Source organism: Electrona antarctica (genome assembly GCF_951216825.1).
Source record: "Electrona antarctica genome assembly, chromosome: 11".
Lineage (NCBI taxonomy): Eukaryota > Metazoa > Chordata > Actinopteri > Myctophiformes > Myctophidae > Electrona > Electrona antarctica.
In genome coordinates, this window is record NC_136792.1 from 33,704,534 (window position 1) to 33,718,028 (window position 13,495).

The 13,495-nt window shown below is 45.5% G+C and overlaps 1 protein-coding gene across 1 annotated transcript in view; it reads left to right on the top strand.

Moving 5' to 3' along the window:
- The window catches only part of nectin1b (nectin cell adhesion molecule 1b), a 121,053-nt gene that overhangs the window by 97,868 nt on the left and 9,690 nt on the right, over positions 1–13,495 (top strand). The window contains exon 5 of the mRNA XM_079514635.1: positions 2,026–2,177. Coding sequence (XP_079370761.1) covers positions 2,026–2,177 — 152 coding nt within the window. The remainder of the gene's footprint in view (positions 1–2,025; positions 2,178–13,495) is intronic.

Sequence of the window (13,495 nt, forward strand, 5' to 3'; positions counted from 1 at the left end):
GATACGCTTTACATATACTTTATTTATTTATTATTTTATTTTTATCGAATTATATGCCAGCTCACAACTCCCACTGCTTCTGAAAAGCTTTGTTTGACCCATTTAACAAAAGCACAAGTGCTTGATGCGTGGCCATTGTTAGCGTTTGACCCGGTTTTGTCGTCTCTCTGTAATGTCATTGCATTTCTTTTCCACACTGTTGTTTTTAACTGCTTGAGCATACTGGCGGGACTTCGGAGGCCTCTCAGGAATTAAAGACTAATATCTTTCTGAAGCTTAGCCTTGGACATTAGTTTCTTACACTATGCATATCTCCGTTAATATGCAGTGTTTTACAACTAAAATCTGCCGGTTGTCTAGCCTTGGAAACCCAGACGTTTTTTTTCCAGGGAGAAAAGAAAGTCTGGGTCCGAGTCCACTTCAATTCGGCGTAGAGTAGAGCAAACATCACTCACTCTCTGTTGATTTCTGATCGTCTGCACCTTTGTTAAATTGACGTACACATACACACACACACTCCTCTCTCTCTCTGTCGCTCTAATTAATTAGTCTCATGTCTAGCAGCTGCGCATAGTTTCTCCCGGCGGATCCTGCCGGGAGCTACCTATGCCATAAAAAGCATAGGTGAGTTCCAGGCTACCGGTTGTCAGACCAGCACTCGCTGAATTCAGGATTGATGCAGGTCATGGAACTCTTGACAGGGTGTGACGTGTCATGCTCCGAAAGCCAATCAGATAAAGACTAAAGGCATGCATTGATGAATGAGGAAGTTGAGTGATACAAAACAAGCGCTCCTCTGTTAATGATAAAGTGAATGGCTTTTTAGGTTTTCATCAGGGCACGTTTGGTGTTTGTGTTTGGATGTTCTCTGTGGATTTGCGTTGGATTGCCCAAAGGATGAGGATCCAATACATATTCATAGATACTGGAAATGAGGGCAACGGTAGAGCAAAGATAAAGTTACTGCAACTTTGCTTTTAGGGCCGTTTTGGGGTGAGAAAAAATATTTGGTACAAAAAATATTTCCCCAATTGGTACAATAGAGTGTATGCGTGTGACATCATCATCAAACCTGGAAGTTATGCAGGAACGCCTACTGAGTGGCAAACAAATACTTTCTGGCCTTGACAACCCATTCATCCAAACAGAAAAGTCCCATATGATTGCATTAAACAGCGTTAAACAATGTTAAACTCATTTTCCTCTCACTTTGCCACTCGATTTGCCACTCGATTTCCATTCACTTTATGCATGCGCATAACCTCTATTGGGGAAGGATTATTCGGAGGACTTTAGCCACACCGGGGGACATGTGAACGACCTTAACCTCTAAAACCCTATACTTAGTCCCCTTAGATCCCCTTAGGGCACATATAGGTCCCTCTACAGTAAATCTTTGCCCCAGAATAGTGGCGCAGATGGCGCTAGGGTTCAAGTGCTTAATATGTAAGCCTAATGTATACGCCACATACGACTGTGTATTAATGTGTATTAATTGAGCATTAGGAAGGGAAGTGTGTGTGCCCTGTCGTCTGCAAAGAAAGGGAAAGCGAGGCATTCTGGGAGGCTCATGTGGGGTTTGTTTTCCCTGCACAGCCCGTCAAACAGTGTCTTCCTGTATTGTTACAGTAGAAGTTACCTGCTGGAACATGTTGGGGCTTCTCTCACACTGTTTACAATCGATGGAAGATGACAGTGTCAAATATTCTTGGAATTCACACCTCCACACCCCCTAACACACATGCACACATACACATGTGCGCGCGCACATACACATGTGCGCACACGTGCGTGCACACACACACACACACACACACACACACACACTGCACATCCAGGTTTTGTTTTGCTCTGGGGAACATCTCTATCAAGGTCTTTTGTATTGCTTTGAGAAAGGGGGAGTTTGATTCACTGCCATGTGGTTGTAACTCTATCCTCTCGTGATGTCTATAATACTCTCTCTCTCTCTCTCTCTCTCTCTCTCTCTCTCTCTCTCTCTCTCTCTCTCTCTCTCCCATCCTGCAGTCTGAATGGCTCTCTTCCCAGCAACGTGGAGATCAAGAACAACACCCTGTTCTTCAAGGGTTCCGTGACCTATGACCTGGCCGGCACGTACGTCTGCGACGCCACCAACGTCATCGGCACTCGAACCGGCTCCGTGGAGGTCAACATCACGGGTATGGATCACGAGTAAACGCTACCCGCCGCTCCCCCCCCACCCTCCGCCACCCCGCTCTGGGCCTCTGGAATGTTTTTGGTTGGGTTTTATCTTGTATTTATTTTTCTGATTTTCAATAACCCCTCGCCATTGCATGTTCCGGTAACACAATCGCCGTCCTGGAAATTCCCTTTCAACACATACACACACACACGTGCGCAGACACACACACACACACACACACACACACACACACACACACACACACACACACACACACACACACACACACACACACACACACACACACACACACACACACACACACGTGCGCAGACACACACACACACACACACACACACACACACACACACACACACACACACACACACACACACACACACACACACACACACACAGATCTGCAGATGTACAGATCTGCCAGGTGATTGTGGTGCGCGCTTGCACACTGTTTGTTTGTGTGTGTGTGTGTGAGAGAGAGCGAGAGAGAGAGAGAGAGAGAGAGTGTTTTGTTTTGCACTGCCCACCTGCAATGCCCAATGAAGCTAGACCCCGCAGTGCTTTGTAGTCTAGCTAGATGAAACGGGTCGGTGTGTGTCAGTACAACCGCCCCCTATAAGCAGCCCCCATCGGCCCCTATAGATCCAGGTATATCGCTGTACACACAGCAGGTCTGTTTTGTCCTCACCCAAAATAACAATGAGGAACGCAGGGGGGTGCAGTTGCCGGCATTGATCATGGTTTGCAACAAAAACACCCTCGCCTTCCCCGCCAAAGCAGCCGCCGAGTTTTTGTCTATCTTCGACAGCTCCTGTTTTTCACTGGGTCTTCTGTCATATTGGGGTTGGTGGGGGACAACAAAAATCTGTTTCTCCACTGCCTGCTGGATGATTGTTGGCACACACGCCACTGCGGTTTCCCCAGGGTTCTTTGCATGTTTCGGGGGGTGGGGGGGTAAGGGGGACCCGATCTTGGCTCTGCTGTGTGATATGTGAACGTGGGCATCCTTCATGTATTGGTCCCAGCTGTGTGTGAAACTGGGAGAGACTGTCACAGCATTGCTCTGGTTGAACTGTCTCGGTTTCCTTGTCCTCTGTGTTTTTGTCTGTCTGTCTGTCTGTCTGTCTGTCTGTCTGTCTGTCTGTCTGTCTGTCTCTCTCTCTCTCTCTCTCTCTCTGATGCTCTTTCTGCCTGGTTTCGGGGAAGTGGCGTGCTCTAACTTGCACCTCTCGGCATGACGACTCATGTTTATGTTGCTCTGTCGTACGGCTGCTGTGTTTGAGTGAGCAGCTGTGCATTCATTGCTTTTTGTGTTCCTGTTCTCGTGGTTTCTGTTGTTGTTGTTTCATGTTATCTTGCGGCATGTCTTCTCTCTTCCGTTATGTACGCCACTTAAAAAAGGTATGTGATGTCGTCACATACATCTGCCTGTCGGAGACAGCAGGTGCGGGGGAGATGGTAATTGAAATCGCAAAGGCACGCAAACCAGCATTAACGTGTATCAAACATAGTGCCGAGTGAAAGAAGTAATCTAATATCTGGGAAATCGTCGTGTGGCAGCTTGCAATGGAGTGGTTTTGATCCAAAAGAGATTACAATTACAGCATAGAGCATAACGTACAGTATTCCCAGTGACGGGCAGAAACAAAGGCACTGAAGTCATTTTCTATTTCTGTGATTCTTATTTTTTTCCTCCCCTCATTGATTGCTTGAATTAATGAGCCTCAGTGCCACTGTCCCTGTCTGTTTTGTCTTCATTATGAGTTTATAGAATATTAACAGTTGGTACAGTATGTGTGTTCCATTTCAGTTTTTGTGTGCCTTCAAATTATCTACTTAAATTAGCAGTTTATGGCGACACATAGTTTTGCATATTGTTTAACACCCTCAGGGGTGCTATGAGAGAACTGTAATGGATGTTAGATGTACAGTATACTGCTTTCAGACTTCAGTCTCACCATTGTTCTCTCACAGTCCATCTGGTGGTGTGCCATAAAACACTGTCTGAAGCAGTATATTATCTCGAGAGCCGGTGTTCTTATACCTTTACCAGTATTCAGTGGCTGTCACAAATGTAACATCCACATTTGATTGGACAGGTTTGACGTGACTCCGTACACTCATCAGAGGTAGTTGATTTTGGCCTGAACATCTAGTTTCCAAAAATAACAGAACGATCACAAATATATCACAAATATATATACAGTTGGGTGCTACCGATAATTGTCCCTTATCATTTGACCCATTTAGGCCTGACCTCAACATTTTAAAAAATCCTTCTAAATCCTCCAGTTTTCTGAAATAAATATTTTCACGATTTTTCAAAAATAGCAGACCTACAAAGCTCGTAGCGCGCCACTCGGTGGCGCGCTATGAGCTTGTAGATCTGCTATTTTTCAATAGCTAAATTATAACATAATGTTTAAAACACCAAAAGGGGTTCCCGCCCAAAATGGGTTAACTGTCCTTTTGCGCAGATCACGCAAACCTCAGCAAAAAGAAAAGGACAATATCGATGGCCTCCAACTGTATAGCTACATCTGCAGTATGATACAGGGGGTTAAGTGGTAAAGGCATTTTACTGGTCTATTATTGCATTGTTGGATGGCAGGCGGAGAAGAAAAAACAATGTCCTGCATTTTCTCTTCAGGGCGCTCGATTTTGCAAAGCGTCTCATATAAGCCATCAGAAGCATTTCTGACCAATTCCTGTAATAACAAAAGGGAGGGGTGCCAGCCCAGACTAGTCCTCGCCAAGTGAGCCTGGTCTGTCCACAGCGCGGCTCGGTTGCATTTTGGAACCCGTCACAGACAGCCTCAAAAAACGGTCTGGCGGTTTTGCCATTTGGAAAATGATCTGCATGTACACCAGTGGTTCCCAAACTTTATAATTTCAAGGACCACCAGATATTATTATGCATTATAGGCCACGGACCCCCATATCTCTGAGAATGTGAAAATGGAACCGAATTATTCGGTTCTATTTGCACACACTCAGAGTTATAGCTTATCAATAATGTGGTTGTGGAACCCTTGGAACCACTCACCAAGGACCCCTGGGATCCAGGAGAGTCATGGACTAGGTTAGGGTTAAAAAATATATATGGTTTATGGTTTTGCCGGAAAATATGTTGCCAATGCACTATTTGTAGAGTTCCTTTGGGAAAAAAATGCTGTATTTTGTTTTCTTTCCTCCAACCCCTGGGCTCCATCCAGTAATTAATCAGAGAAAATCAGCTGAAAGGCAAAATTAAAAACCGTCAATTGGGGACAAATTTGTGTGCATTTTATTTTCTTATGCCGTAGAAACGGAAGCTATGCTTTAACCACTTTCGCAGAAAGTAGCAGATCGGCTATTGTCAGCGAAAGCTTTCCCCACATTAACAGAAAACAGAAAGTACAGTATTACAGAGCCCTGAGGGACTACCGGTCAACCATATGGGATTTTAAGTGGTTAAGCGTCTGCCAGACAGACTGCAGCATCACAAGGTACAAACAAGCACCCTGTTTACTGGCCTGCCCTTGTCCCTCTGAGAAGAGCACCCGCATATTATATTGTGTCTGTCGGGTGGAAACCTCGTCATTTATGTCCCAACAGTTAGAATCTGGAGATAAGAGGTTTCTGCCTGACAGCGATGATATTTTACAGTCGGATCACACAATACTCTTAAGGCTAATGTGCGCGAATTCTCAATCGACCTCGACCATATCCCCTCTGCCTCCGCTGATGCTGTGAAATACAACCCCACCCCTATCTTTATTCACTCCTGTCAGCATATATCCCTCACCGGTCCGGTCGCTAACAGTGGTGTGGACAAAGTATTATACCTTTGCTGTTGGGCAGATGTGACATGTATTTGAAATGGAGCTGAAGTGGTTAACTCGTATATTTTTGTAAGTTTGGGTCCCAGCCTTCTTACTGAAGAAATGCTACTATCATAATGAGCATTAGTGAGGACCAGAAATTGGTTGAACATGGGTGACGTGGTCCTATTTTACAGTACTCAAGCAAATGTACTTTGCTTCTGGTGAACAATACTGCACAAGCCACGTGCACCTGTGAAAAAGCCAAAAGGGATATTTATTTAGCTTATTTATTTTCACAGTTTAAAGCTGCCTCACATCCTCACACATACTTTGTATTTGTGGCAGAAACAGCAGTTTTGTTTGTTTGTTTGTTTTTTGCGTGGGTGTTGGGAATGTATAAGACAGCCAGAAGGTGAATGTGGGATATGTTTTTTATCTCCACTCTTCTTTCTCATGTGCTTCGTGCTTGCCCTGACATTGGCCTCAGCGCCACGATCCTTGCAGCACAGGTGAAGGACCCGCGTCGAGGCTTCATTAACTTCAAAGCGACGTCCGTGAGCCTCCCTTCCAGACAGCCTTTTTAGACAGGCCTGGCTGGCTGAGTCCCGGCTGATAAGAACACAAGTAGCGCTGGCTGGCTTTCAAGGCTGCAGCAGCAGGAATGCTAGCTAAGTGTTCTCTCCGCATAAAAGGGAAATGGTGGCCAAGCCAATATAACTGCAGAACATTCGATAGTTCACACACTACAAAGCACCTGCACACTACTTTTGCCTGGTTCAGGAGACAAAAATAATCATTTATCCCATGTCTCTTGATAATAATAATAAAATATAATAAAAAATGATCATGACATTTTACAGATGGTTGGATTTTGAGGAGAATTAGATGGCTCTGCGCCGGCGTCAATGAATCACGCCGTTACATAACCGTCTGTTTTTTGTTTTTTTGTTTTTCACAATCCATAATGATCCCAGTCGAGATAAACACAAAAGCGGGTAGCATGGGCAATTTATTAAGCTATTTACCAGAACAATGCCGCATATTACTTTTAAAGTGCTTGATTTACCCAAAATATGCCACAGTTAGTTGTGTTATCTGCATAATTTAGGCAGCGCAGCTGTCATGACTTTATTTCCTCTTTCCTTTTATTTATTTATTTATTTATTTATTTATTTATTTATTTATTTATTTATTTATTTATTTATTTAATTCAGAGCAATATAACCTGCCAGTGACTTGCCAGTGCCTCAGGAAGATAAAATGCCCCTGACAACTTGTTTGTACCGTAGAAAAGCTATTTTCTCCCAGGAAACATCACTGACAGAACATTTAAAGCTGCTGCATTCTAATCCAGCCCCCTCCGTGTTCCCTCGGATGGATTTGGGTGGGTGTGGTGGGGTGGGGGCGGAGGAGACTGGCTGCTTCCCCAGATAGGGGCACGGAGCACCTTGTTTCAATTAGTCGGCGGGGTAGTTGCGGAGATGGCATCGATCACATCGTCGGCAGCATACAGGGAGGGCTTAGACCATCTTTTTTTCCTTTTCTCCCAAGGCCACGTTATATGGAGATACAGTGTCACTTGTCACAATCTAATGAATCCTCTCTCCTGTTTTAATCAGTCGTCACTCCGTGGGAAAAGAGACACAGGTCACAAAAAGCCTGTTTCCCCTTCGTCTACTTCCATTATAAGCGTGATCTTTAGCTGCGTTTTTCTCGGAATTGAACCTCAGATTGAGGTGATTATACAGGATGTCGATGTTAGGAGCACAATATAATATCCGCCATTACATTGCGGTTACTATATCAACGCTTCTGAGGAAAGTGAAAGTATCCAGCGGCAGATCCGTAATGGCCGATAACTGCTTCTGGTTCACCAGGGTGAATTTCGATGTGTTCAAAATAAAATGTCCCTGGCAGGGAATGGACTAGGACTGACCGCAACTGCGGCAGGGAATTAGCTAAATCTGGATGACGGTACAAACGGACCCATACAGGTCTGCTCCGCTCTTTCCTCTGCATGTCACTAATCCACCATCCATTGAGAAATCTCCTGAGGTACAGTTGACATGCTGTCAGACTGAATCAATCAGCTAATTACCAGAGGGCCATTGGAGGCCATCTTAAAAACAAAAACCCAAAAAGAATCAGTGACAATTAAATGGCGCTCAAATGAACGCTATTCTTTGGCAATTCATTTTCCAAGCGTGTTTAACCATCTAATAGAATGCCAGTCAACTGTTTATGTCATGTCTGAAAGGCACGCAGCCCACAGTAAAAAGGCCTCTGATGATGTGGTTAACCCTCCGAGATCAAGACGGGTCCTCTCATTAACCGAATCGGCTTTTCCGCTCGTCGTCACACTGCGCTTTTGTACTCGGAACAAATCGCCACGCAGCGCCGTCTAAAGTTGCTTCCCAAGCCCGTCGTAGCGCCTGATGAGTGATGGTTTTGTCAAAGACAGCCTTGCAATTATGTCATTATCACCCCCTGAGAAAGAAGCCGGCATGGTTTTTATTTTGTTTTGGCCCCAGCGAGGCGCAGGAAGAAGGAAATGTGACATGCATGGCAGCTGGGGAGGGACGTTGTCTTTGTACACAAGCGTTCAATGGGGAGTTAATTTTGCGTCTCGCTCTTTTCAGTTATTGCATCTGATAATCTTTTCCCGCTTAATTAGATATTGATATTTGACAGCCGCTCGCCCCATGCGACAGAACTAACCTTTGTAAGATTGAGGCTGGGGGATTGAGGAGATGTTTCAAAGACGCTGCATAATTCCTCTAATTTAGACGATGACGTGAGGACAGTGGTGAAATAAAGTACTCAACCTCAGTACTCAACCTCAGGGTAAATTCTCCTGGTCAAATATGACTCAACTTAATTTCAAAGTTGCTCAGTCAGATTTATGCTTGCTTTAAAAAATACGTAGTATTCAAGTATTCAAAGTACAAATTACAAAGTGCATAGATAAGTAGGCCTACAAACATACATTTTAATATCAATGCATTGCGTTATTAAATTAGATCAGATTAAAATTAGAATCAAATATCTATAGTGAAAATAGCAGATCTAAAGCTTGTAGATCTGCTATTTTCACAATATTTTGAAACGGGGAATAAGTTGTTGCAAAGAATATCAACTCAAATCTTTGCTTCTGCAAAGGTCCCTGCCACAAAATATGAGAGGGGGGTCCGCAGCCAAATACATATCATTTTGGGGGCCCTTGACGTGAAAAGGATTGAGAACCGCTGGCTTACGGTACCAAAGGTTTTTCTTTGCGTGTTGCATCACTATTTTTGAATTGTTTTGTGTTGATTGGTTTGCAATAATAATCAAAATCTACAAAGTAACTGTAATTGTAGTGTGTAGTACAATATTTGACCTGCAATATTTTAAGTATCAAGTAAGTACCTCTAAATAGTCCTCCTGTGCAGTAACTAAGTATTGCATATAGTCATTTCCTCCACTGGCCTAGCAGGCTAGCACCAAGCAATAAGCTCCGTAGCCTGTTAGTACTACTATGGGGTGGGGGGGGGGTCTGCCATGTCTAACCTGGATGGAGTGACTATGTTCTCTTCAATTTAGCAAGAAGGCGTGAAGATGGATCCTTCTGTAAGCAAAGGCGAACCGCCGCTGACATCTGTTCATGCTCGCCTGAACAAGCAATAGCTCGCTCTTCTGTGAGTTAAAAAAAGAGGAAAACTCCTTGCACAAGGTAAAAAGGAGATGAATAAAACATAACGCCAGTCCCAATGAAAATATAAATAAATAACGGGCCTCCGCGTGGCTTGAAAATAAAATGCTTCAGCGGATCTGATATTGGAATTTAGTTGAGAAGATAAAATGGCCACCTGAAAAATGCTTGCGCTCCGAGGCAGGCAGAAATCAAAAGCGAGACGGAGGCGGGGAGATGTTTCCATGTCTTTGCAGGCTAAGGTCAACTCTCTGGTGCTCTCACACACGATGATTGGCAGACGGTGAGGGGCATAATCGGGTGACTCTCTGGCGAAGAATCCCATTTGTGCTAAATGCTTAAAAAAGACGGGAAAAAAAGAAATGCTATCGGTATAAGCTGTGTGCTGATCCACAACAGCTTTTATTGTGTAGGGTGAATATAAGTCTATATAATGTAGAGTGGCGAGAGGATGCCTCCCTTTGTAGCATAAATGCGCATCATGTCCATATCGTGACGCACTGTATACATTATGAATGACTTAAACACAGAGGCTTTCTACGCCATGCAACCTGAGAGTCGGCACTTGCCACTTTGTGACGGAGATGTCAAAAAGGACGCCCATCTCCCCAGCAATGAAATGAGTTTGTCCTCGTCTGTCAAACACACACCCACATGTCACACGGGCTATACGCTCTAGTACACAGTGCGATCCCTTGCTTGCTCCCCCCTCTCTTTCCCACCTTGTATTATTCAGATCTAGAGGCCACACGTGTATGCATTGTATATCATTACAGCCTAAAATGTGACATAACGCTGTCAGTGCTGGCTGGAACAGTGCACTCAAATGCTGCTAACGTGCGCCGAGGTCTCTGTAGGTCGTCGGCGGGATGGTACTTCAATCTGTTGGTAGGGAACGCAACACTACTTGAGTGGATTTGGGTCCGTGGCGCGTGCTGATGGAGTGTGATAGTATAGCCCTCTCTACACCCTCGCACACGCCCTCCACCCACCCACGCGCTACTACACCCCCGCCCGGCCCACCCCCCGTGCCTCTCGGCGGGGAGGGTCCGCTCGACCGAGGATCTGCCGCTGCCAACCTCCACGCCTCATTATCCAAATGAGACATTAGCATGAGCTTCTTCCCTTTGCACATGCACGCACGCACACACGTGCACACCACAGGATGCTCATAAAGCCTTCTGTTGTGCAACGCAAGGGGAAGACGAGGAAGGGGTCCGTGTCATCGCTTTGCACGATGCTGTGTAGCGTGGTACGGGGGTCTTTTTCATAGTATTATTATTCAGGGTGGGGGGTTGTTGAGGGGAGGGGGAAGAGGAGGAACCTGGAATGGAAAATGTCTCCCCAGTCACCAGGGTGCAGCATGTGAGAGCGTGCCGTACCCTACTACAGTATACGCCACATCACTGTGATTTATTTATCTACGCATTTGTTTCTGCAACGCTTGCTGCTTTTTTTCCCCCTCCCCCTCCCTCTCTCTCTCTCTCTCTCTCTCTCTCTCTCTCTCTCTCATATATATATATATATATATTTTTGCACTCTCTCTTATCTCTCAGGAGAGAGATGCAGAGGAGAGAGATGCAGAGGAGAGTGATGCTGTGGAGATCTAGAGAGGAGGGGGTGGGTCGTTTGAGGCCCCTTCCTTCCACCCTGCTTAGCATCCCTGTCCAGTCCTATCCTCCTCCATACAGCCACCGCTCTCTCTCTCTCTCGCTCTCTCTCGCTCTCCTCTCTTCCCCGAGAGGCTAGTGAAGTAGGTCAGACGCAGTCCCAGGGTCTGACCACTGGCTCCAGAGCTGCTGCCGATGTGGTGAATCACACTTTCTCTCTCACACTCTCTCTCTCTCTCTCTCTCTCTCTCTCTCTCTCTCTCTCTCTCTCTCACACACACACACACACACACACACACACTCTCTATCTCTCTCTGCCCCAAAATAATAACAAGAGAGAAGGACAGTGGAGCGGTCTGCCGCTGGTAAATAGTGCTAGCCCTGCCCTTTCCTCTCCTGGCTGGATGAACTGAAAACGAGGGCTTGGCCGTGCGTACAATGAGCTGTGCATCTGCTGACCTCATAACCCACATGCCTGCAGAGCGAGCCGCATTTAGCTGCACATCACGCGCGTCACAAAACGTCGACATCAACGCATTAACACCGTAATTGATATTTGAAGAGAAAGTGGGTCTCACAGAGGGCGAGCTGGCTTATGTAAATATTCAACATTTACTCTTTGAGTATTGCAACAGAGAAAATCAACTGACCGGCAACGTCTCGCGCTGCTATGACTGCGGGAGTCATCGTCGCATGCCGGCGACACTTTGGCCAGTGGTTAGGGAGGTGGAGTGGCCGCTTGGAAATCGAAACTGTTCCCGGTTCGATCCCTGGCTCCTCCATGTGTCCTATATGAGCAAGACACTGAACCCCTAAATGCTCCCAATGAGCAGGCACCATGGTGCTTTGCATGGCTGCCTCTGCCGTCCGTATGTGAATGGGTGAAAGTAATGCACATTGTACAGCTCTTTGGATAAGGTACTATGCACCATTTGCCACGGCACGCCATAGTATTGTGTTCCTGTTGCTGTTTGGAATATGAATTGGCATGCATGACATTTACAGAGGTACATATATTTGGCAGAAACCTCTCAGAGCTACAGGAAAGGAGCTTTATTCTCCTCCAGCAGCATCCTGTCCTCAGTGGTGGAAAGTAACTAAGTGCATTTACTCAAGTACTTAAGTGCAATGTTGAGGTACTAGTGGTTCCATTCTTTATACAATATACTGTACATCTCAGGCCAATGATGTACTTTTTATTCCATTATAATTATTCGACAGATTCAGTTACTAGTAAACATTGCAGATCTGGACTATTCATACAAAACATACAATATAATGCCCTATCTCATGCTGAATCCAAGGTGTTTTACTATTTTATTTGAAAATGTGACATTTTAGTTCAGTAAAGAATCAGAGTATTTCTTCCACCACTGTCCTCAAGCAGCATCTTAAGTTGTCACTGAGGAGCATTTATTGTCTGTGACAGCATTACGCCTCCATCACGGCACAAGGACTGGCAAACTGCAGTCGAGAGCAGCAATCAGATCTTTTCGAAACGCTGCATTAATGTGTTACCCCCAATGCACCCTGCCCTCGTTCTCAGGCTTGTCATTTATTTTGTCTGACACGATCGCTCTTATCGTTTGTTATTTATTTATCTCTCTCCTCATCCGAGATCGATCCCTCCGGCCTCTTCTCATGGTTTCCCGTTTTTTTTGCTACTTGTTCCTTCTCATTGAGACGATTTTGCAACAACCCCACCCTGTGCGTTTCTTTGAAAATCTTCTCTCCTTTTTTTTCTCCGCCTAGCGTCTGTCACAACAACAGCTTGTTCAAGGGATTGCTCCAAGAGCTCAGGAATGTTTTGTACCCTGTCTGCCTTCTCCTGTGCGTGTGCAGACAGGACTGTAGCACACCCAGGAGCACTGCCTGCAGGTTCAGCGTACCAAACTGTTTCTCTCTCTTTAAAGCGCCCCCTCTCTCCCCTCTCCCAGTCTCTCCTATGCTAGCTTTGAACCCTCTCTGACAGCGGCACACCGCTCACTCAGAGATATGAATCTGGCGCGTGACATTTCATTGTCATGGGAAATTTCTTAGGAGCGATGTGATGCTTCCCTCTGTATTCCTTGACGACTTGTGCGCGGTAAACACACGGAATTGCTCGTGCGGCGACATAAGGGCATCAAGCCGGAACAGGGAAACAACGTGGTGCTATTACAAACACGCTCAGACGCTGTAAATCGCACGTTCAATCTCGTCAGGCGTG